General features: G+C 40.8%; 1 protein-coding gene and 1 long non-coding RNA gene across 2 annotated transcripts in view; both read right to left on the bottom strand.

Moving 5' to 3' along the window:
* Nucleotides 1-23,696, bottom strand: part of LOC115137214 (tetraspanin-5-like) — a 40,255-nt gene extending 16,559 nt beyond the window's left edge. Inside the window, exons 1-4 of the mRNA XM_029673382.2 lie at nt 23,251-23,696; nt 18,346-18,396; nt 17,064-17,210; nt 8,208-8,378 (exon numbers count right to left, since the gene is read on the bottom strand). Of these exons, the coding sequence (XP_029529242.1) occupies nt 8,208-8,378; nt 17,064-17,210; nt 18,346-18,396; nt 23,251-23,334 (453 nt within the window). The 5' untranslated portion in view covers nt 23,335-23,696. The remainder of the gene's footprint in view (nt 1-8,207; nt 8,379-17,063; nt 17,211-18,345; nt 18,397-23,250) is intronic.
* On the bottom strand, nt 5,553-8,201 carry LOC135574009 (uncharacterized). The gene is made up of 2 exons (XR_010465121.1): nt 6,139-8,201; nt 5,553-5,958 (listed from the first exon to the last, which is right to left on the bottom strand). It is a non-coding gene; the product is annotated as an uncharacterized LOC135574009 (long non-coding RNA).
* Nucleotides 23,697-25,638: the final 1,942 nt, after the last annotated feature.

The following is a 25,638-nucleotide window of genomic DNA, read 5'->3' as shown; positions in this document are numbered from 1 at the left end:
CTGCCAGCAGTAGCAGCTTCGCCTCTGTGGGCGCATAGGCCGTGCGAACATTGCTTGGATTGTTTTGCCAGCTATTTGCTATGAGGGGGAACTACCCCGGATTGTATTCCAAAGCACTGGGTGTATCACAAAGCATGATCGATTTAATTAGCCAGCTACAGTAATTTTGAGAAACATTGAGAAATATTTTTGTTTTTGTCAAATTAACCAGTTATCTACCTTTAAAAATCAGCTAGCTAGCTAGCTAGCTAGCACCCATGCCAATTTCAAGTCTTTCCAAATTAATATGAAAGTTAACTGGCTAGCGAATCATGCTTTGTGACATTATGTTAGCAATCTATCCCCAGTTACATCATGTGTTTTCACTTATTGCATCTGCATGCTTGTTGCGTTCTCCCTGGTGCACTTGTTGTTTGTGAGCTGGCTGCTCGTTCTAAACAGCATAATCTAATCTGTTCAAAAGAGCGGCAGCATGTGCAGCAATGGTCATTCGGTTTTTGACAAGCAAAAGTGAAATAGGTGTATTTATACTGTTGTTCAAATGCACAGATTGCTTCATACAGTATATATTTTCTAAGAAACTAACGGTAGTTAAAAACTTGTTTCTGTCATGCTCCTTTGTTGACAACTCCAACCAACTCGCATCACGGATATACAGCCAATCAGCGGTCACCGCTGCCCACACTTTGCTTTAACAAATGCCCTCCCGATTGATACAAATCATCATGATATCATTCTGCCTACTTTGCAGTGAACATTTAATTGGGAAGGTGTATTGGGGTCTGAATTGCGCATCGCAAAGATTCAGCCAAGACTCCGGACCAAACTTTTGTTGTCTTAGTTAACTTTTACTGATAGATATCATAAATTGAAAGGACATAAAGCCATTTTTTCATCAAATAATTGTTAAAATTCAAACAAATTTTGCTATTTCATTTTTAAGACCCCTTGAAGTAACAAAAAACAATATTTAAAAAGTATTTCATTAACATTTGTATTCGGCCTGACTGCTATTAGCCCATACAAACTGTAACGATGTGCGGTGAGAGTCGGGAAGCAAGTTCAGGGAGTGAGTGTTTTAATAAATAAACACAACATAATACAAAATAAGAAACACGGACAACGCACAGACATGACACAGAAACAATAACACCTGTGGAAGGAACCAAAGGGAGTGACATATATAGGGAAGGTAATCAAGGAAGTGATGGAGTCCAGTTGAATGATGACGTGCAGGTGCGCGTAACGATGGTGACAGCTGTGCACCATTAAGAGCTGCCTGGTGAACAAGAGGGCGGAGAGGGAGCACACGTGACAGTACCCCCTCCCCGACACGTGGCTACAGCCGCAGGACGCTGACCAAAATGACAATCCCAGGGATCAGGAGTGGACCAGTCACCTCTGCTGAGGTGCGGGAAACCTGTCAGGCCGGCTGAGACGCGGGAGCATGGCGACCTAGAGCACCGGAGAGAGCAGACGTGACGATACCCCCTCTCCGGCGCCTTCGGGTCCAGCCTCGGGACGCCAACCCAAGGGACGATCCCGGGGATCAGGATCGGACCGGTCATACCTGCTGATGCGCGGGAACCTGTTGCCGGCTGGGACGCGGGAACCTTACAGACCAGCTGAGGCAGGGGATCCTGGCAATCTGGCTGAGGCACAAGAACCTGACGAGCCGGTGGAAGCAGGGGAGCCTGGCGATCCGGCGAAGGCTTGAAAGTCTGACGAGCTGGCTGAGGCAGTGGAGCCTGGCAATCCGGCTGAGGCATGAGAGCCTGACGAGCTGGCGGAGGCAGGGAAGCCAGGCGATCTGGCTGAGGCATGAAAGCCTGTAGCGGCCCCCATACCTGACATCATTCCACCTGACACAAAAAAAGCACTCCCTGATGCTTACCTTAGGTGAGGGGTTATTCTTGAACGATGTGCGCTGAGAGTCGGGAAGCAAGTTCAGGGAGTGAGTGTTTTAATAAATAAACACAACATAATACAAAATAAGAAACACGGACAACACACAGACATGACACAGAAACAGAAACAATAATGCCTGGGGAAGGAACCAAAGGGAGTGACATATATAGGGAAGGTAATCAGGAAAGTGATGGAGTCCAGGTAAGTGATGACGCGGAGGTGCGCATAATGATGGTGACAGGGGTGCGCCATCACAAGCTGCCTGGTGACCTAGAGGCCGGAGAAGGAGCACACGTGACACAAACGCATTGAATAACAGATTCCCTAAATGAAACAACAGATAGTCCCCCCCAAAACAATCAAAAGGAAGTTTGTTCTGAAGTGTCTGTCCTGTATCTGAGAGATAAAAAAAAAATCATGATCTTTCTTTTATTACATTTGTATGTGTATTTTACCCCTTATTTTTGTCAGTCTCCATATATAAACTCAGCAAAAAAAAGAAATGTCCCGTTTTCAGGACCCTGTCTTTCAAAGATAATTAGTAAAAATCCAAATAATTTCACAGATCTTCACTGTAAAGGGTTTAAACACTGTTTCCAATGCTTGTTCAATGAATCATAAACAATTAATCAACATGCACCTGTGGAACAGTCGTTAAGACACTAACAGCTTACGACGGTAGGCAATTAAGGTCACAGTTAGGCAATTAAGGTCAAACTTAGGACACTAAAAAGGCCTTTCTACTGACTCTGAAAAACACCAAAACTAAGATGTCCAGGCTCCCTGCTCATCTGCGTGAACGTGCCTTAGGCAAACTGCAAGGAGGCATGAAGACTGCAGATGTGGCCAGGGCAATAAATTGCAATGTCAGTACTGTGACGCCTAAGACAGCGCTATTGGGAGACTCACCAGACATCACCGGCAACAACGTCGCCTATGGGTACAAACGCACCGTTGCTGGACCTGACAGGGCTGGCAAAAAGTGCTCTTCTCTGACGAGTCGCGGTTTTGTCTCACCAGGTGTGATGGTCGGATTCGCATTTATAGTCGAAGGAATGAGCGTTACACTGAGGCCTGTACTCTGGGGCGGGATCGATTTGGAGGATCCGTCATTGTCTGGGGCGGTGTGTCACAGTATCATCGGACTGAGCTTGTTGTCATTGCAGGCAATCTCAACGCTGTGTGTTACAGGGAAGACATCATCCTCCCTCATGTGGTACACTTCCTACGGGCTCATCCTAACATGACCCTCCAGCATGACAATGCCACCAGCCATACTGCTCGTTCTGTGTGTGATTTCCTGCAAGACAGGAATGTGTTCTGCCATGGCCAGTGAAGAGCCCATATCTCAATCCCATTGAGCAAGTCTGGGACCTTTTGGATCGAAGGGTGAGGGCTAGGGGCATTCCCCCCAGAAATGTCCAGGAACTTGTTCCAGAGTGCTCAGGACCTCAGACTGGGGTGAAGGTTCACCTTCCAACAGCACACAGCCAAGACAACGCAGGAATGGCTCTGGGACAAGCCTCTGAATGTCCTTGAGTGGCCCAGCCAGAGCCCGGACTTGAACGCAATCGAACATCTCCGGAGAGGCCTGAAAATAGCTGTGAAGCGACACTCCCCATCCAACCTGACAGAGCTTGAGAGGATCTGCAGAGAAGAATGGGAGAAACTCCCAAATACAGGTGTGCCACATTTGTAGTGGCATACCCAAGAAGACTCGAGGCTGTATTCGCTGCCAAATATGCTACAACAAAGTACTGAGTAAAGGGTCTGAATACTTACAGTTGAAGTCGGAAGTTTACATACACCTTAGCCAAATACATTTAAACTCAGTTTTTCACAATTCCTGACAAAAAATTCCCTGTCTTAGGTCCGTTAGGATCACCACTTTATTTTAAGAATGTGAAATGTCTAAATAAAAGTAAAGAGAATGATTTATTTAAGATTTTATTTATTTCACCACATTCCCAGTGGGTCAGACATTTACATACACTCAATTAGTATTTGGTAGCATTGCCTTTAAATTGTTTAAATTGGGTCAAACCTATCGGGTAGCCTTCCACAAGCGTCCCACAATAAGTTGGGTGAATTTTGGCCCATTCCTCCTGACAGAGCTGGTGTAACTGAGTCAGGTTTGTAGGCCTCCTTGCTCGCACACGACTTTTCAGTTCTGCCCACAAATGTTCTATAGGATTGAGGTCAGGGCTTTGAGATGGCCACTCCAATACCTTGACTTTGTTGTCCTTAAGCCATTTTGCAGCAACTTTGGAAGTATGCTTGGGGTCATTGTCCATTTGGAAGACCCATTTGCGACCAAGTTTTAACTTCCTGACTGATGTCATTGATGTTGCTTCAATATATCCACATAATTTTCCTCCCTCATGATGCCATGTATTTTGTGAAGTGCACCAGTCCCTCCTGCAGGAAAGCACCCCCACAACATAATGCTGCCACCCCTGTGCTTCACGGTTGGGATGGTGTTCTTCGGCTTGCAAGCCTCCCCCTTTTACCTCCAAACATAACAATGGTCATTATGGCCAAATAGTTATATTTTTGTTTCATCATACCAGAGGACATTTCTCCAAAAAGTATGATCTTTGTCCCCATGTCAGTTGCAAATCGTAGTCTGGCTTTTTTATGCCGGTTTTGGAGCAGTGGCTTCTTCCTTGCTGAGTGGCCTTTCAGGTTATGTCGATATTGGACTCGTTTTACTGTGAATATAAATACTTTTGTACCTGTTTCCTCCAGCATCTTCACAGCGTCCTTTGCTGTTGTTCTGGGATTGATTTGCACTTTTTTCACCAAAGTACATTAATCTCTAGGAGACAGAACACATCTCCTTCCTGAGCAGTATGATGGCTGCATGGTCCCATGGTGTTTATACTTGTATACTCTTGTTTGTACAGATGAACGTGGTACCTTCAGACGTTTGGAAATTGCTCCCAAGGATGAACCAGACTAGAGGAGGTCTGCAATTTTTTTCTGAAGTCTTAGCTGATATCTCCATGATGTCAAGCAAAGAGGCACTGTTTGAAGGTAGGCCTTGAAATAAATCCACAGGTACACCTCCAATTGACTTGAATGATGTCAATTAGCCTATCAGAAGCTTCTAAAGCCATGACATAATTTTCTGGAATTTTCCAAGCTGTTTAAAGGCACAGTCAACTTAGTGTATGTAAACTTCTGACCCACTGGAATTGTGATACAGTGAATTATAAGTGAAATAATCTTTCTGTAAACAATTGTTGGAAAAATTATTTGTGTCATGCACAAAGTTGATGTCCTCACTGACTTGCGAAAACTATAGTTTGTTAACAAGAAATTTGTGGAGTGGTTGAAAAACAAGTTTTAATGACTCCAACCTAAGTGTATGTAAACTGCCGACTTCAACTGTATGTAAATGTGATATTTCAGTATTTAATTTTTTATTCATTTTCAAAAATGTATAAACAACTTTTTTACTTGTCATTATGGGTTAGTGTGTAGATTGATGAGGGAATTATTTTTTATTTTTTAAATCTATTTTAGAATAAGGCTGTAGAGCAGGGGTCCCCAAACTTTTTCCTGTGAGGGCCACATAACTTTTCCCTTCTCTGATGGGGGGCCGGTGTCAGTTTGTAACAGAAAAAGTGTGACGATCGTAGGGGAGCTTAAAAAATTTATTGTTTTCCAGAAAGCCACACATAACCAAATAACCCTTTCCAGGTTCTTTACAGAAAAAAAGTCAGGAAACAAATAATAACACTATTAATGAAATAAATAATAACTAAATAACCCTCTCTGAGTTCTTCACAGAAAAAACAGGAAATAAATAATAACTAAATAACTCTCTCTGGGTTCTTCATAGAAAAAAAAGCCATGGAACATTAACTTTCTGTCGTGCCATGCACAATCTTAACAGATAAAAGTTCAGCTCAGTTGTCAGAGCAGAATCTCTCTGACACATATGAGCAGTCTCTTAAAGTTATTGTGTTCCTTCCTTATAATCCTTTTGTAGGTTCCAGTAGGCTTGTAGACACCGCTGTTTGCAGCTCTCTCTCATCAACTTCCCTGTGAAAACCACAAAAGAAGCAGGTTGAGAAACTGAACTAAGTGATACAGCACCTACACAGCACAATACATTTCACTACCAGTATGGTTGTAAAGATGGATTTTATCCCAGTAGATTTTATTATGATTATATTTGTTTATGCTCAGAATGACTCATTCAAGTCAGAAAAGTGAGCTTACCTATGTATGTTCATCAGTGTGAACTGTGGGCCTGCATCTGGCTGGTGAGAAGTTGAATATCAGGTTCCATTCTAGTTACAGCCAGTCTCAAGCACTGATGCAAATGTTCATCTGTCAATCTTGATCTCATCGGGGTTTTCAGCAGTTTCATGCGAGAAAAGGTTTTTCGCAGATATACGTGCTGCCAAAAACTGTGGACATTTTCATTGCGTGTTTTTGATGTTTGGATATGTGTCGTTTGGGAGGGCGGCATAGAAGTCAATGAGACTGTTGGGCTTGAATGCGTCTTTCAGAACATCACAGTTCTGTAACTCAGCCAACTCAAACTGATATGAAGGCTGGGCTTCATCAATGTCGGCAACAAAGGGGTTCTGAAAAGACGGATTTCTTTTGCATGAACATGTAGTTCACTGAATCGCACACCGAACTCCGCCTTCAGCATTTCCAGTGCTTCCATGCACTTTTCAGCTGGGAACGGGACCGCTGGGTTCTCTGTCGACAGGTTTTGGGTAGCAGGAAGATGGACAAAGTTGCGCTTTTTCACTTGTTCCAAAAGCAGCGCTAATTTCACCTCAAATGCTTTTATGTGTGAATACATGTCGCAAATGAGTTTCCCTCGCCTTGTAGCTGCAAGTTAAGGCTGTTAAGTATTTCTGTCACGTCTGTTAAAAATGCGAGGTGCCATTTCCATTCTGGGTCGATCAGCTCTGGGACCGTTTTGTCTTTTAAATGAAGAAATGCGTTAATTTCGGGTAGCAGCTCGTAAAAACGCCTCAAAACTCTGCCCCGGCTCAGCCATCGGACCTCTGTGTAGTACAGCACATCTCCGTGCGTAGACTCCAGTTCAGACAGGAATTCTTGGAACTGCCTGTGTTTAAGTCCCTTTGCTCTGATGAAGTTTATGCACGACACCACAACCTTCATTACAGAATCCCACTTCAACACTTTGCAGCACAGTGCTTGCTGGTGAATTAGGCAGTGGACTCGTAGCGGGGCGGTGAGACCCCTTTTTTCCAACTCCCGGTTCATGCGTCCTATTAGACCGCGAGTTTCGCCCACCATGCTAGGAGCCCCGTCAGTCGTGATGCTAGCTAGCTTTGACCAGTCCAGGTCCAACTTCTCCATGGTTTGGCACACTTTGTCAAAAATATCCTCTCCCGTTGTAGTCCCTTTGAGACTTTGGAGGGCTGCCAGCTCCTCGCATATCTCAAAGTTTGCGCTAACTCCACGAATAAAAATGAGCAGTTGCGCTGTGTCTTGCACGTCCGTGCTCTCATCCAGTGCTAATGAAAAAAAGTCAAATTCTTTCGTCTTCTGCTGCAGCTGGGCATATACATTACTCCCGATTTCTTCAACGCGTCTGGTGATTGTACTCGCCGACAGACTTACGGCATTAAATGACACACCTCCTCCGCGACAGCATCCATACATTTCTTAACAAACTCTCCGTCAGTGAAAGGCTTACCGCTTCTTGCTATCAGTTTAGCAACCCGAAAGCTGGCCCGAACGGATGCCTGGTTCAGCTGAGCTTGGTGTACAAATGTATTCTGCTGAGATAGTAGTCCACTTTTTAGCTTTGAGAGTTTGTCTGCTCGTATTTGGCCTTGCAAGCTATCGTACTTGTCTTTGTGACGGGATTCATAGTGTCGGCGAAGATTGTATTCTTTGAATACCGCGTCTTGACAGATGAGACAAACAGCCTTTTCTTTGCATTGAACAAAAAATCAATTTTTCTCTTACCTAACCTTTTCGCCATTATTCCGTTCTCTCTTTGACAGGGCCGGGCCTAGAATTTTTTTTCTGGAGGCCAAATAGGAAAAAAATTCGATAGCGTCTCTGGTATTGTTCAGAGGGCCGGGCCAAATGTGCTGACGGGCCGTATCCGGCCCGCGGGCCGTAGTTTGGTGACCACTGCTGTAGAGTGACAAAATGTGGAAAAAGTAAAGGATTCTGAACACTTTCCAAAGGCACTGTACCTGCGTATAGCCCCAAATACACCACTGGGTGCACCAGTAAATTATTAATCTCATCACACAGAAAGACAGTTGTGAAAAGAAAACTGCTCTTACGTATTCTTGGGTGAAATCTATGAGATTCTGTAGGTCAATGTCATCCCGGTACGCCCGGATGTTGTTGTTAATGAAGAAGTTGAGCTGGTCCTTTATCCAGTCCTTGAAGACGAAGGCCAAGACTCCAGCTGTCAGCTCCAGGAAGAAGATGATCCCCAGGAACACAGAGAACTGGAACAGAGTGACATTGGCCAACACTTAATATGGAATACCCAGCAAGAAAAATTGGTTCAAATCACTTTAAAAAATCCTATGGCTAAGATCCCGCTAACGGGATCGATATGACATCAGCCAGTGAAGGTGCAGGGCGCCAAACAACAGAAATCTCATAATTAAAATTCCTCAAACATACAATTATTTCACACCATTTTAAAAGATACACTTCTTGTTAATCCCATCACAGTGTCCGATTTCAAATAGGCTTTACGGTGAAAGGTACCACAAACGATTATGTTAGGTGAGTGCCTATTCACAGAAAAACACAGCCATTTTTCCAGCCAAAGAGAGGAGTCACAAAAAGCAGAAATAGAGATAAATTAATCACTAACCTTTGATGATCTTCATCAGATGATACTCACAGGACTTCGTGTTACACAGTACATGTATGTTTTGTTCAATATAGTTCATATTTATATCAAAACATCTCAGTATACATTGGCGCGTTATGTTCAGTAGTTCCAAAAACATCCGGTGATTTTACAGAGAGCCACATCAATTTACAGAAATACTCATCATAAATGTTGATGAAAATACAAGTGTTATACATGGAACTTTAGATACACTTCTCCTTAATGCAACCGCGAGTCAGATTTCAAAAAAGCTTAACCGAAAAAGCAAACCATGCAATAATCTGAGTACAGCACTCAGAGACCAAAACAAGCCAAACAGATATCCGCCATGTTGTGTAGTCAACAGAAGTCAGAAATAGGCATTATAAATATTCACTTACCTTTGATAATCTTCATCAGAATGCCCTCCCAGGAATCCCAGTTCCATAATAAATGTTTGATTTGTTCGATAAAGTTCACAATTTATGTCCAAATACTACTTTTGTTAGCGAGTTTGGTAAACGAATCCAATCTCACGACGCGCTTGCAAGTCCAGCAGAAAGTACGGATGAAAAGTCCAAAAAGTTATATTACAGTTCGAAGAAGCATGTCAAACGAAGTATAGAAACAATTTTTTGGATGTTTTTACCATAAATCTTCAATAATGTTCCAACCAGAGAATTCCTATGTCTGTAGAAATGCAATGGAACAGAGCTCACGAGACTGAGCTTGTGGCTCTCTGCCAGACCTCAGACTCATTACCCTCTCATTCGCCCCCACTTCACAGTAGAAGCATCAAACAAGGTTATAAAGACTGTTGACATCTAGTGGAAGCCTTAGGAAGTGCAATATGACCAATATCCCACTGTGTATTCAATAGGCCAAGAGTTGAAAAACGACAAACCTCAGATTTCCTACTTCCTGGTTGGATGTTTCTCAGGTTTTTGCCTGCCATATGTGTTCTGTTATACTCACAGACATCATTCAAACAGTTTTAGAAACTCCATAGTGTTTTCTACCCAAATGTACTAATAATATGCATATCTTAGCCTCTGTGACTGAGTAGCAGGCAGTTTACTCTGGGCACCTTATTCATCCAAGCTACTCAATACTGCCCCCTGCCATAAGAAGTTAATGAGCAGGTTGTATACTGGTTGCGATAGGAGCTTTTGTAAATGTATTTTTATTATTTTCAAATTTAAAAAAAATTGTGTCCCATCTCCCCTCTTCAGAGGACAAAAAAAACTTTTTGTTTTTTTTGTTACATGTACATTCTACACACGTTTTACATAAATGGCACTTTTTTCACAGTAGTTACATAGCAAGAATATAGTTTTTTGATATACATTATATCTGGATATAATTAAAAATATTCTGTATACATTATATATCGTGTTTTCAGTCATAACTATTATAGAATATGAGCTTTATAACCCACCCCTCAGCTACTCTCAGTCCATCCCACCTATCTATGTAAACCACACTTATGATTTCCATGTGCCATATATTTTTCAACTGTGCTGTGATGTTTCACATAAATTCTGAACCTTTCTAATCACTTAGTACTTACAGATTGTAAATTAAAGATGAATATTTATAATAAAAGTATTATTATATTGTTGACTGATTGCCTATGGCTTTCCAAATCTCCCAACAGTGCTAAACGTCATTATAGCAACCAGAAAAACATGTCCTTTAACTGGTTGTTATCTGACCAGATTACAAACAAAATATGTCTTTCCCTGATTTGTGTCATGACGTGCCCTGGGGGGAGGATCATAGCCCCCCCTCTCCACAGTTTCATGACTTAACGACAGGTCGTAAATTCCTGGAAGGAACCCTCTCCCCCTTTGGACATGCAGTATGGTGAGAGGGGATTTCACAGTGGAACAAAGAGTTTCTCTAAACGATTTCTCTATGATTTTTCTAAACGATTAAACGATATTTCTAGTTTTGAGAAATATGGGAATAATATGGGAATGGGTATGGTCCGCGGGTATTTAATGAACAAAGTTGTTTCATTTGGTGAAGGACAGGAAACACACATAACTGTATCTCCTAGTGTACATTTCCCGGCTGTCAGGTTTACATCTAAATATTGTGAAACGTGATTAAACATGAAACTATTTGTGGAAAGATGTAATGTGATGTCAACCTTCTAAATGAGAAAATATAGGTTTCCATATAGTTAACCACATCAATGGCCACGCCCACGTGAGCATAGACATTACGTCGGCATCATGGACCACCCTTTTCTCTGTAGTGTATAAAACCCACTCCTGATGAAATTCACATTAGACTAGAAAACATGCAGCTGAAGCTATGTGTGAAATTGGTTAAAACTACAAGACCAGAAGCCCATACCACACGGAGCATTGGCTACATGGCTGGAAATGGTTAAACTCTGAGACTATTGATCACTACAGAATAAGTGAGAAATTCTAGACAAACTAATTACTAGTCTGCAGCTAGAAATGACATGAACCTAGAACGAGAATAGCGACAACCGCAGAACAACATCTATTCTAACATTCCCAAATGGTATCTATACTAACCACCTATGACTTTGATCTTCAGGGAAACCCAACCAGAGACTTTTCTGTTGACTCTCTCCAGCAGATGGACCGGCGACCACAAAGAAAGACATACACTCGTAAATATGTAAATTGCTATTTATTTTTGAATGAGCGGTCATTCATGTAAAGTATTAGCAATTCCTATGAGTGTAGTTATCCATTCTGTTCTCCCGCTCTTTCTCAGTCCCCACCCCTTTTCTTTTGTCTCCCAAGCAATCATATCGGCTTAGCTCACTAGGGACTTTTCTATCATGTTATCAACACATTGTGTTAGTAACCAATATCTACTGTTTGTTTGTTATGTATTTCTGTGATTGACTAAGTTAGTTAGTAAAGAAATAATTAAGCCAATTTGTATATCGCTGATTCATAATTTATGCTAGAGTTCATGAAAATAACCAAGAATTTTACAACGTTTGGAATGAGGCTAACGAAAGGTAAAGAGTTCTAAACATTAATAGATGACTGTACTCGATAAGATATGAAAATATCTGAAGAGTCAATACTCTTAAAAAATTCTGTGGTGCCCCAACTTCCTAGTTAATTAAAGTTTACATGATTAGTTTAACCTCTTGGATTTAGGGGGCGCTATTTAAATTTTTGGATGAAAAACGTTCCCGTTTTAAACAAGATATTTTGTCACGAAAAGATGCTTGACTATGAATCTAATTGACAGCTTTGGAAAAAAGACACTCTGATGTTTCCAAAACTGCAAAGATATTGACTGTGAGTGCCACAGAACTGATGTTACAGGCGAAACCCAGATAAAAATCCAACCAGGAAGTGCTGCATTTTTTAAAACCGCCTCATGCCAATGACTCCTTATATGGCTGAGAATGAGCTACGAATGAGCTTACGTTTTCCACTTTTTCCCCAAGGTGTCTACAGCATTGTGATGTCATTTTAGGCATTTCCATTGAAGAATGGCTGTAAGGGACTATATATGGCATGTGGTCACATGGTGTCTCCCGCAGAAAACCTTGCGTAAAATACTGAGGTAGCCATTTTTCCAATCGCTTCTTATGAGAAACCAACTGCCTCGACGGATATATTATCGAATATATTTGTTAAAAACACCTTGAGGATGGATCCTAAACAACGTTTGCCGTGTTTCTGTCGATATTATGTAGCTAATTTTGAAAAAAGTTTGGCGTTATAGTTGTAGCATTTTTCGGTCGATTTCTCAGCCAAGCATGGTGAAGAAACGGGACCTTTTTCGCCTACAAAAATTATATTTTTGGAAAAAAGGAACATTTGCTATCTAAACTGGAGGTCTCCTGAGTGAAAGCATCCGAAGTTCTTCAAAGGTAAATGATTTAATTTGGTTGCTTTTCTTATTTTCGTGAAAATGTTGCCTGCTGCCAGCAGAGCCTAGCATAGCATTATGCCATGATAAACTTACACAAATGCTTGTCTAGCGTTGGCTGTAACGCATATTTTGAAAATCTGAGATGACAGTGTTGTTAACAAAAGGCTAAGCTTGTGTTTGAATATATTTATTTCATTTGCGATTTTCATGAATAGGAAAAGTTTCTAGGGGTATTTATGTCCGTTGCATTATGCTAATGCATTTGAGGCTATGATTACGCTCCCGGATACGGGTTTGCTTGTCGCAAGAGGTTAATCGCGTAATAATAATTACACTTATAGAATTTATTTGATTAAATAACTATCTTCCAGACACGACACTTGGTTATGACATCATGAAAGAATTATTGTGATCTCTAAAACCAGCACACCAAGTTTACAGCCAGGATATGAAGCCATTATGTTTTCGCATTCCATCTTTTCCCCACTGGATAGAAGCATATCACAGTATATGAAACATGAACAAATGCTACATATTTGTAGATAAAGCAACTGAACTTAAGAAAAACTGAGCTAATCAACACTGCCAACCAAATATATTATGAAAACACATTAGTAATCACTGTTGTTGTTTTCAAGCTTTCTACTATCAGCTACCCCTTCCATCACCCAGTTCAAGAGAACCCGGGGGTGTAACCAAGCCATCAGAGAGAGAATTAATCTATTCTGGACCTCTAACAATTCATTGCCAATCTATTCAACATTGCATTGAGATTTTCTAAGATGTTGCCTTGGTTTATAAGACTCTCAATATAAAGCTTTTTGTCAAAACCCTCTGTGGAAAGGGTTCTACATGGAACCCAAAAGGGCTCTACCTAGAACCAAAAAGGTTCTTCAAAGGGTTCTCCCATGGGGACAGACGAAATAACCCTTTTAAGGTTCTAGATAGCACCTTTTTTCTAAGAGTGTACCATATTTATATCAAAGGCCCACCAATCCCAAACTGGTTTTCTGGTTGAGATGTCATGATATAACCAGATTACAACCAAATGGTCTCTGTTACCCAAGGAGACCTTGTGACGACATCAAGAAGTCATGGTAAAGATTTTGGTTGATTTTGGTTCAACCATATTACGACCTGATAAAGACATCATTTTCTGGTTGTTAAAAAGATGTTAAAAAAACGTCCTTAAACATACTGACCTAACCATGACTTCATAAAAGACATCACATTGGAATAAAATACATCATTAAAGACATAATTGAGAGCAATAATTCACCAGTCCAAACAAAACAAAAACACACACCTGCTCCGTAAAGCTGGTTTAGTACACATATTGTAGTGGACTTACAGTTGAAGTCGGAAGTTTACATCCACCTAAGCCAAATACATTTAAACTCAGTTTTTCACAATTCCTGAAATGTAATCCTAGTAAGGATTAAATGTTAGGATCACCACTTTATTTTAAGAATGTGAAATGTCAGAATAATAGTAGAGAGAATGATTTATTTCAGCTTTTATTTCTTTCATCACATTCCCAGTGGGTCAGCAGTTTACATACACTCAATTAGTATTTGGTAGCATTGCCATTAAATTATTTAACTTGGGTCAAACCTATCGGGTAGCCTTCCACAAGCTTCGCACAATAAGTTGGTTGAATTTTTTGGCCCATTCCTCCTGACAGAGCTGGTGTAACTGAGTCAGATGTGTAGGCTTCCTTGCTCGCACACACTTTTTCAGTTCTGCTCACACATTTTCTATGGGATTGAGGTCAGGGCTTTGTGATGGCCACTCCAATACCTTGACTTTGTTGTCCTTAAGCCATTTTGCAGCAACTTTGGAAGTATGCTTGGGGTCATTGTCCATTTGGAAGATCCATTTAACTTTTGTTTAATGTTGCCTCAAAAAAATCCACATAATTTCCCCCACTCATGATGCCATCTATTTTGTGAAGTGCACCAGTCCCTCCTGCAGCAAAGCACCCCCACAACATGATGCTGCCACCCCTGTGCTTCACGGTTGGAAAGGTGTTCTTCGGCTTGTAAGCCTCCCCCTTTTTCCTCCAAACATAACAATGGCCATTATGGCCAAAAGGTTATATTTTTGTTTAATCAGACTGGAGGACATTTCTTTGTACCCATGTGCAGTTGCAAATTGTAGTCTGGATTTTTTGAAAGCGGTTTTGGAGCAGTGATTTCTTCCTTGCTGAGCGGCCTTTAAGGTCATGTCGATATAGGACTCGTTTTACTGTGGATAAAGATACTTTTGTACCGGTTTCCTCCAGCATCTTCACATCGTCCTTTGCTGTTGTTCTGGGATTGATTTGCACTTTTTGCACTAAGGTACGTTCATCTCTAGGAGACAGAACGCGTCTTCTTCCTGAGCAGTATGACGGCTGCATGGTCCCATGGTGTTTATACTTGCGTACTCTTGTTTGTACAGATGAACGTGGTACTTTCAGGCTTTTGGAAATTGCTCCCAAGGATGAACCAGACTAGTGGAGGTCTGCAATTTTCTTAGCTGGTTTCTTTTGATTTTCCCATGATGTCAAGCAAAGAGGCACTGAGTTTGAAGGTAGGCCTTGAAATAAATCCACAGGTACACCTCCAATTGACTCAAATGATGTCAATTAGCCTATCAGAAGCTTCTAGAGCCATGACATAATTTTCTGGAATTTTCCAAGCTGTTCAACCTTTTTGGGATAGGGGGCAGCATTTTCACTTTTGGATGAATAGCGTGTCCAAAGTGAACTGCCTCCTACTCTGTCCCAGATGCTAATATATGCATATTTTTATTCGTATTGGATAGAAAACTCTGAAGTTTCTAAAACTGTTTGAATGATGTCTGTGAGTATAACATAACTCATATGGCAGGCAAAAAGCTGAGAAAAATCCAACCAGGAAGTGGGAAATCTGAGGTTTATAGTTTTTCAACTCAGCCCCCATTGAAGATACAGGGTGGTATTAGTTATGTTTCACTTCCCAAGGCTTCCACTAGATGTCAACAGTATTTAGAAACTGTTTTGAGGATTCTACTCTAAAGGGGGGCTCATAAGGCCTCTTTGAGTGAGTGGTCTGGCAGAGTTCCACAGCCTCGGTCTGGCGCGCTCACGTGAAAGGTAGCTACGTTCCACTTCATTTGTACAGACAAAGGAATTGTCCGGTTGGAACATTAATGCAGTTTTATGTTAAAAACATCCTAAAGATTTATTCCATACTTAGTTTGGCATGTTTCTACGGGCTGTAATGGCCAGACCTGAATGCACTTTTGGATTTGTTTACCAAATGCCCGAACAAAAGAAGATATTTGGACATAACTGATGGACATTATCGAACAAATCAAACATTTATGGTGGAACTGGGGTTCCTGGGAGTGCATTCTGATGAAGATCATCAAAGGTAAGTGAATATTTAAAATGCTATTTCTGAGTAATGTTGACTACCCAATATGGCGGGTATCTTTTTGGCTGCTTTGTTGTTTAAAGTCTGTACTCAGATTATTGCATGGTTTGCATTCTCCGTAAAGTTTTTTTGAAATCTGACACAGCGGTTGCATTAAGGAGAAGTTTATCGAAAGTTCCATGTATAATAGTCGTATCTTTATCAATGTTTATTTTGAGTACTTCTGTAAATTGATGTGGCTCTCTGCAATATCACCACATATTTTAGAACTACTGAACGTATTGCGCCAATGTAAACTCAGATTTATTTTATATAAATATGAACTTTATCAAACAAAACATACATGTAGTGTGTAACATGAAGTCCTATGAGTGTCATCTGCTGAAGATCATCAAAGGTTAGTGATTAATTTTATCTCTATTTCTGCTTTTTGTGACTCTTTGCTGAAAAAAAATGGCTGTGTTTTTCTGTGACTTGGTGGTGACCTAACAATCGTTTGTGGTGCTTTCGCTGTAAATCCTTTTTGAAATCAGACACTGTGGCTGGATTAACGAGAATTTCCTCTTTAAAATGGTGTAAAATACTTGTATGCTTGAGGAATTTTAATTATGAGATTTCTGTTGTTTTGAATTTGGCGCCCTGCACTTTCACTGGCAGTTGGGAAGCGGAACCCCAGTCCTAGACACAGTCAAATTAGTGTATGTAAACTTCTAACCAACTGGAATTGTGATACAGTGAATTATATGTGAAATGAACAATTGTTGGAAAAATTACTTGTATCATGCACAAAGTAGATGTCCTAACCGACTTGCCAAAACTATAGTTTGTTAACAAGACATTTGTGGAGTGGTTGAAAAACTAGTTTTAATGACTCTAACCTAAGTGGATGTAAACGTCCGACTTCAACTGTATAATTGCTTGGTAGGGTAGGGTTAAGTATTGACAAGGGGAGGAAAAATACTTCCAATGTTATGTCATATCAATGTAAAATATAATGGTCTCGAATAAAAAGGGGAACATACAAACTTGAGAAGGAAAGAGTTCTCCCTCAGTGCTCCGATGCAGCCGGCAAAGCCAAGGATAAACATAACTCCTCCCACCACCAGGAAGAGCCAGACGGGGTCAAAGCCCCCCAGGTCTGTGATGGACGAGATGTTGGAGAGCACACCCTGGAGAGAGAGAGAGAGAGAGAGAGAGAGAGAGAGAGAGAGAGAGACAGACAGAGATATCACTAGATATAATTGACTCATGAAGAGTCAATTAGTCATGTTATTTATTCATAGTCAATCATGTCAACTGTTTTAAAGAGTTTGAAACATGGAGCTTGAGCAATGGAGACCTTATTGGACGTACAAAAATGATTCCACTCTAGGACTCCACTCATGACAAAGACACAAGCATTTTGGGCTCCCGAGTGGCACAGCGGTCTAAGGCACTGCATCTCAGTTGAAGAGTCGTCACTACAGTCCCTAGTTCAAATCCAGGCTGAATCACATCCGGCCGTGACTGGGAGTCCCATAAGGCGGAGCACAATTGGCCCAGTGTCATCTGGGTTTGGTCGGGGGAGGCCGTCATTGTAAATAGGAATTTGTTCTTAACTGGCTTGCCTAGTTAAATAAAATAAAAAACATATACATGCATGCACGCACACATCCACACCAGGATATGTACATGCACACACATATATGCATGACAACTTGGAAATATGAGCCAAAAGAAGAGAAACCCATTTTTTCATTGTGTTATCCCTAATAAATACAAATGAACCTGTGAATGTCCAATCCATTCAGGAGCTATTGTGTAGTCACGCTTCCCACAGGAAAACTCCAGTGTTTTCACTTTGTTTTGACAGAAATGATCGCATGCAGGGCAGGTGGATGTGGAATACTCTTTAACATGGGTCAGTCTCGTCATAGACTTTATAAACCTGTGATCTATTACCATGGCATATGATACTTCTTTATTGGTAGAACAGAAATAATAAATAACACTAGGATCTCTTCTGTAACACTTAAAGCCTGCAAGCATAATGCTTTATAACTTGTTATAAGCATGTATATGAGCCTTTATAATGTGTTATAAACAGGCTTATATTGACTCAAATTGGCTGGTATTTAGTCTGGATCATTATTAAATAATTATAAGACATTATGCTCAAAAAGTCTTACAATGCATTACAACTGCATCATAATGCACTATACCTGCAGACACTTGCAATGTGTTTCAAATTCTTTGAGCAGTCAGCTAGCAGATCATTAGTTATCTAGACGATACAGGACACCCAGGGATCTCAGCTGGACTCACCTTCTCGCTCCATGCCCAAAGCCCTATGCCAAGGAACGCCACTCCAAGTAACTGTGAACCACGAGAGAGAGAAAGTATTTTAGATATGACTTATTAATATAAAACTAGAGACATCCTCTCTGGCTTATCTACTGAGTTGTGGTCGAGGAAAGTTATTCCACCATTAATCAACCATCAAGACATGAAAAATGTGCACAGGTATACTGTACTGAATATTGTTGGGGTTAAGATCAACCAATTATTGCTGTTATGTAGGAGGATTCCTCAATTTATTGGGGCCAGGAATTTAGAACGGCCATAACTCTATGGACTAATACGCAAAATTATATAACCCTGAAATAATGTGAGCAAAAATACTACAGAACAATAGCCTCCTGCATTTCCATCAATGCGATACCCGTAAAAGCTATTGATGAGGGAGAAACTGTACAGGCATTTCATTAACTGGGTTATCATCTTGTGCTAAAGCACATGGACTGAACCACTGTTTATGTTACATAATAGTTGTCACAGTATCCAGGACAAACCCTGAAATGTACATGGTCCTAGTGTCGGAGGCTTTCTAGGGCCTCCTACGACACTAGGGCCTCCTACACTAGGATGAATCTTTAAAAGCAATTTGAAAGCATAATAAAGGAAGCACCAGTTTTCTGCAGAGATACAGTTTGCTCTTTCAGTGCTTTGATTTAAGAACAGGTCATCTGTGTGCCATGTATCTTAAATTATAACATTGTAAGTATGACATGGCCCTCAAACCTAAGCCTTACACTTGCCTGTAGCTCTTCCCTGCCCTCAAGATGGTAAAATGGTCAAATAAATGACTCTGCAATTAAATTATATAAGACACTTTTTTGATATGACGATGACCACAAGAGTTGGGAAAACAGCACAAACAGATCTTAGACCAGGCTAGATTAGGCCTTGACTAGTTCTGGACTAAAGAGCACTCTAAGTGCCAGTTTCCATGATACAGATTAAGCGTAGTGCTGGCTTAAAAACCATATTGAAATTGAGATTGTCCATTGAAAATTATTATTAGTCCAAGAGGCTTATATTCAGGAAACTGGCTCAGAATCGCCAAATAGAAAGCTCTTTTTAGTCCAGGACTGGGCTTAATTGTGTCCAGTGAACCTGCCTATAGGTTTTATATCAATGGATCTACATCCTTACAACAGAAGTCATATATACTTGAATTAATATAGTGCACATCCATCCGTAACAATTAGATTTGCCTCACTGTGTTTTAGAGCGCCGTAGTGTACATTTAACCTGAAGTTCACTTCACCTGTCAAGTTATGCTGTACAAGATGTGAGGATCTACCGTATATGAAAATAAATAATTATCCCAAAATTATTAATATGATTTTTGTTGTTTTATAAGACAAGGATTCCATCAGTAGTCTACTGAATGTATAATCTAACCTATCAATCAGCACGGGAACATCTTACAATGGCAACTACACTATGGGAAGCACTGTGTCAACAGATATCACAGACTATATACCAGGTTATACTGTATGACTCAAACAATCAATCTGATATATAATGGTTCACTTCAGAAGACATAGTCGAAACATGTTGCATGCACCATATCTGCATTTGTTTTCTGGTCTTTTTGGAGTGTATTGATGGCGAAAATTATATAATGTGTTACAACTTCAATACATTTGTATGTACAAAGATACCCTATCTATTTTGGATATAGATGTAATTCATGCCCCCTTATCCTTTAGTGCCACTCGACCTATTGTCACTTCAGTGAAGGCAATTTGCAATCATGAATTTGGGGTCCCACTTTAAATGGTTCCTTAGCATAGATTCAAATAGAATATATACACTATTGTCAATTTCATAAGAAACAGACATTTGTATACTGTATATCTCAACCTGCCCCCATATACTGTGCTGTATATACACACGTTGAAAGGTGCAGTGTCAGCCATGGAGCAGCTCTTCTGGATGGAGAGCAGTTTAAGTGTAAATGCCTTGCTCAGATGCACAAATGCAGTTGATGGTACCTGCCAGTACTGGCCAGTTTACGCCTGGCCCGAGGCTTGAAACAGCAACCTTCCAGCTACTGGTCCAACTAGGCAACCTGCCTCCATGGTAGGCAGGCACAATGAAATGATTGTAGAGAGAAATATTAATATGATAATACAGTATTGTGACAGTAGACTACTTAGGCTACAACTTGAGTAATTACATGTTAACATTACATTTGTAAACTCAACAAAATCCTTGACATTGTGCATGTCACAAACATGTACGTGGAACAAGTAAACCTACCTAGACTTCAGTTACACTGTAGCCTACCTACACTCATCTGCCAGTTTATTAGGTACACCCATCTAGTACCGGGTCATACCCCCTTTGCCTCCAGATCAGCCTGAATTCTTCGGGGCATGGATTCTACAAGTCAGAAACGTTCCACAGGGATGTTGGTCCATGCTGGACAGTGGTACACCACCACCACTAGCCTGTACCGTTGACCCTAGGCAGGATGGGTCCATGGACTGAGGCTGCTTAGGCCAAATCCTGACTCTGCCATCAGATGCATGACGCAACCGGAACCATGATTCATAGGACCAGGCAATGTTTTTCCACTCCTCAATTGTCCAGTGTTGGTGATTGCGTGCCCACTGGAGCCCCTTCTTCTTGTTTTTAGCTGATAGGAATGGAACCCAGTGTGGTCATCTGCTGCAATTGCCCATCTGTGACAAGGATCGAAGAGTTGTGCATTCTGAGGTGCAATTCTGCACACCACTGTGCAGAACTGTTATTTCTCTGTTTGTGGTCCGGCTGTTAGCTTGGACTAGCTTGCAATTCTCCTTCGACCACATGCTGTTTTCGCCCACAAGACTGCCACTGACTTTTTTGTTTTGGTTTTTTGTTGCATCATTCTAGGAGGAGCAATCAATTCATGAGCGGGGTGGTGTACCTAAAAAAACTGACCGGTGAGTGTATATCTACTCTAGGCTATAATTACATATAGGCCCCTATGTATGCAGTATGGCTATAGGGTTCAATGGAGAATGCCATTAATTTTCACAGATTTGGAGGCAAGGCCTCAGTTCATGCATTCTACAGCCTACTGGCAATTGATAGATGTACGGCCAGAGGGAAACACTGTATCCTTAACCTTGTTCTGAACACCTCCAAAACAAAGGTAATGTGGTTTAGTAAGAAGAATGCCCATCGTCCCACAGGTGTTATTACAACCTCTTGAGGGTTTAGAGCTTGGGAGTATTTATTTTATTTGACCTTTATTTAACTGGGAAAGTCAGTTAAGAACAAATTCTTATTTTCAATGACGGCCTAGGGTTAACTGCCAGTTCAGGGGCAGAACGACAGATTTGTACCTTGTCAGCTTGCAACCTTCCGTTTACTAGTTCAACGCTCTAACCACTAGGCTACCCTGCCGCCCCTGGCTAGACGGTACACTGTCCTTCTCTCTACACATATCAAAGCTGCAGGCTTAAGTTAAATCTAGACTTGGTTTCCTCTATCGCAATCGCTTCTCTTTCACCCCAGCTGCCAAACTAACCCTGATTCAGATGACCATCCTACCCATGCTAGATTACGGAGACATCATGTATAGAACGATAGGTAAGGGTGCTCTTAAACGGCTAGATGTTCTTTACCATTCGGCCATCATATTTGCCACCAATGCTCCTTATAGGACACATTACTGCACTCTATACTCCTCTGTAAACTGGTCATCTCCGTATACCCGTCGCAAGACCCACTGGTTGATGCTTATTTATAAAACCATCTTAGGCCTCACTCCCCCCCTATCTGAGATATCTACTGCAGCCCTTATCCTCCACATACAACACCCATTCTGCCAGTCACATTCTGTTAAAGGTCCCCAAAGGTATTTTCAGTTCGCTGCAGCTAGCGACTGGAACGAGCTGCAACAAACACTCAAACTGGACAGTTTTATCTCAATCTCTTCTTTCAAAGACTCAACCTTGGACACTCTTTCTGACCTTCTTGCCCTTTGTACTGTTGTCTGTGCCCAATAATGTTTGTACCATGTTTTGTGCTGCTACCATGTTGTTGTATGTTGTGTTGCTACAATGCTGTATTGTCATGTGTTGCTGCCTTGCTATGTTGTTGTCTTAGGTCTATCTTGTTGTGATGTGTGTTTAGTCCTATATTTAAATTGCATTTATGTTTTATTTCAGGCCTCGTCCCCGCAGGAGGCCTTTTGGTAGGCGGTCATTGTAAATAAGAATTTGTTCAAAACTGACTTGCCTAGTTAAATAAAGATTAAATATCAGATAAAGTAGATATTCTTCTCAATAGTCTGCATGTTGACATAATTGTCATGCACAGTGATGCCAAGATGTTGCAAAATAGAAACAATAGAGGGAGCATGTTTTCAGATTTAAGCTGCTATAGTTTGCATTTCATTTAAGGAGTGCCATGAGCAGTAGGCCTACAAATTTAATGACAAAAAATGACATTATGACGTAATCACAAATGGATGCTTAGAATTACAACGAGCAGCAAGAGGAAAGCTGCTTATCTAGGTCCGGACCCCGCGTTTATCAAAATAAACCATAATTCTACTATTTTAATTCAACATTGCCGCATTTACCACCGATTCGGCTATTATTGGTGTCTCGTATGTTGGTCTCCTCATAAAGCACCTATTCAATGTTAATAATGGTCGACCAATAACCTAATGTGCACTGCATTCAGATTTCAATTCGATCAATTATGTTATTTATTGCATCCGTTGATGTAAGACTTTAAAAAAACATTAATGATACAAATTCCTTGCCCATTCTCCCCCATATGTGAAACGCAGGCCAAGGTTGAAAAGCATTTCAATATGATGTAGGCTAGTCTATAAAGCCATGACAGACACTGAAAACGTCATATAGCAGATTTACTTACCCAAAATATTATATTGAATCCAAATATGAAATATTTGATACAGCAACTGACTTCATGAGCCTTGAAATACTTTCCAGACATCATTTGGCTCGTATTTACAAATGTCGCCCACCAGAATAGGGCTAAATCACATCCAATCTGGTTTGGGTTCGACAGTTCGTTTCGGAAAACCCGCAGTTAACGGTTCAACCAGTAGAAATGTTCAGACAATTGTTCAGCGTGTAATAACGTTCAACATCTTGCTTCCTCTTTGAAATGCGTAGGGTCACAAACTATCTGCTTTAAAACAAATATCGAATGTCGTATCCTATTTTATATATATATATATATATATAAATATATATATATATTTCACCTACAGTATATGAGCCCAACCAGATTAAAACCTTTCCTCTGTCTGGTCCATGATCTAGACATGGCTGTTATTTGATGGACGTGTCTGCCTACCAATGAGAGCTTTCATGTCATGACTATATATGCCACGTTCAAAACAACTGGGAACATGAAACTTGGAAATCTACGACTCCCGAGCGTTCAAAACAACGGGGAAACAACTAGTTTTGAACAGTCATCCAACTCTGAAATCCTTTTTCTGGAGCTCCGATTTTCCGTCCAGAAGTTCACGGACGTCATGATTTGACCTCATATTTTTCCGAGTTCCCGGTTGTTTTGAACGCGACAATAGACCTTTAACAAAGATACACCACAGCCTGTAGTTTCCAACGGGAACAAATGAGTCATAGTTGGCAGAACAATTAGGAGGTGGGCAGAGCCAAGCACGAGCTAGCGATATCATATTGGCGCGTTCTAGCATGTATTTGCAAATTTCCGTAAGAGAACGCAAAAACTAGTTTCACCCTAGCACTCCTGAACGTTTTATTTATAAAAAATGTTTGGCAAAGGGTAAAGTCTACAAATCTATCTTCTCTCACTGCCGGCCACTGGGCTTCTTCTCACCATCACATTTGATAGTGAGTGGAAACGCCAAGCGGATGCTTCACATTTATACATCCGGTGAAATATCTGCCTCATTGTTCTGTCTGTGCCTATACCCTGGTTTTAATGTCTATGCTTATACCACAGCGCAGCAGTTTGTTTTGACTTGCAAAGGCGGTAGGTTGCCTAATGAGTGTTGGGCCGGTAACTGAAAGTTTGCTAGATGGAATCCCAGAGCTGACAAGGTAAAAATATGTCGTTCTGCCTCTGAACAAGGCAGTTAACCCACTGTTCACAGGCTGTAAATAAGAATTTGTTCTTAACTGACTTGCCTAGTAAAATAAAATAAAAAGCAGCCTGGCAAAGTTGCATATTAAAGAAAAGCGTTACACTCATTCTGATGAAAAATTGACTAAATTAGTTTAATTCTTTTAGGAAATAAGTAATCGGGACAATTGTCACATTGTTCTTGGGGGATGTGTGTGTGAATGGGGGTGAACTGCAAACTTGTGGCGCAGCAGTCTAAGTGCAAGAGCTGTATCATATCCAGCTGTGAGTGGATATGGGCGACGCACAATTGGCCCAGTGTAAACAATCATTTGTTCTTAATTGACTTGCCAAGTTAAATAAAGGTTACATTTAAAAAATATATAAAAAATGCCCATAGTTCAATAAAGACATGTTATTGATAACTACTTTCAGCATTCATTTCTAGAAATTCATAACAGCCCCTGTAGTGATTTTTCTTTTTTTGAATATGCCTATATATTTATTGCAACAACACACTTACTCATCACAAATTGTAAGCAAGCTAACTTAGTTGCCTCCTAAAGACATTATTGGGATCGGTAAATGGAGGGTGGGCTATTGATGTTGATGATTGATGCACATTTGCAAGTTAGCTAGCTCGATAAATCACAATGAGTAAAAATGATTTTATCTTAAATTCTTCTAAATAATAACTTCATAGTATAATATTATAACCCATGATATATGTCTGGCTGGCTAGTGGCCTGTGTGGATATTGTAGTATATGTGGTTAGCTATAGTCAACTAACTCTGTTGCTGCTGACACACCTGCAACTCCATACTGAAGAGATTTTGGCGTTAGGTCAGAGGATAGTTGATGCAGCCGCTCCTCTCCTCTCTTTTTGAGTCTCACTGCTGCGTGTATCAGCCAACCAGACTGAATCTTGATGATGATGTAAATCAAGTGTTATAAAGTGTTAATCAAATGTTATGCTGCTGTGGCAGTACTGTTGATATTTAAAGTATGTAGCTTGTCTCACACAAACACACCTATAGCTAGGTGAGGTCTTGGGTTAGGTATTCTGGTCCTGCCTAACACACACATCGCAAGACATGCATGATCGGATACCGGGAGCTTGCAATCTCAGTGGACAGAATGGGAAACAGGCGCAACCAATCGCGAGCGAGATCCAGGGCAGACCA

This window comes from Oncorhynchus nerka, linkage group LG11 (assembly GCF_034236695.1).
Source record: "Oncorhynchus nerka isolate Pitt River linkage group LG11, Oner_Uvic_2.0, whole genome shotgun sequence".
Taxonomy (NCBI): domain Eukaryota; kingdom Metazoa; phylum Chordata; class Actinopteri; order Salmoniformes; family Salmonidae; genus Oncorhynchus; species Oncorhynchus nerka.
Note: the sequence above shows the minus strand (reverse complement) of the source record. Positions and strands in the feature narration are given on the sequence as shown.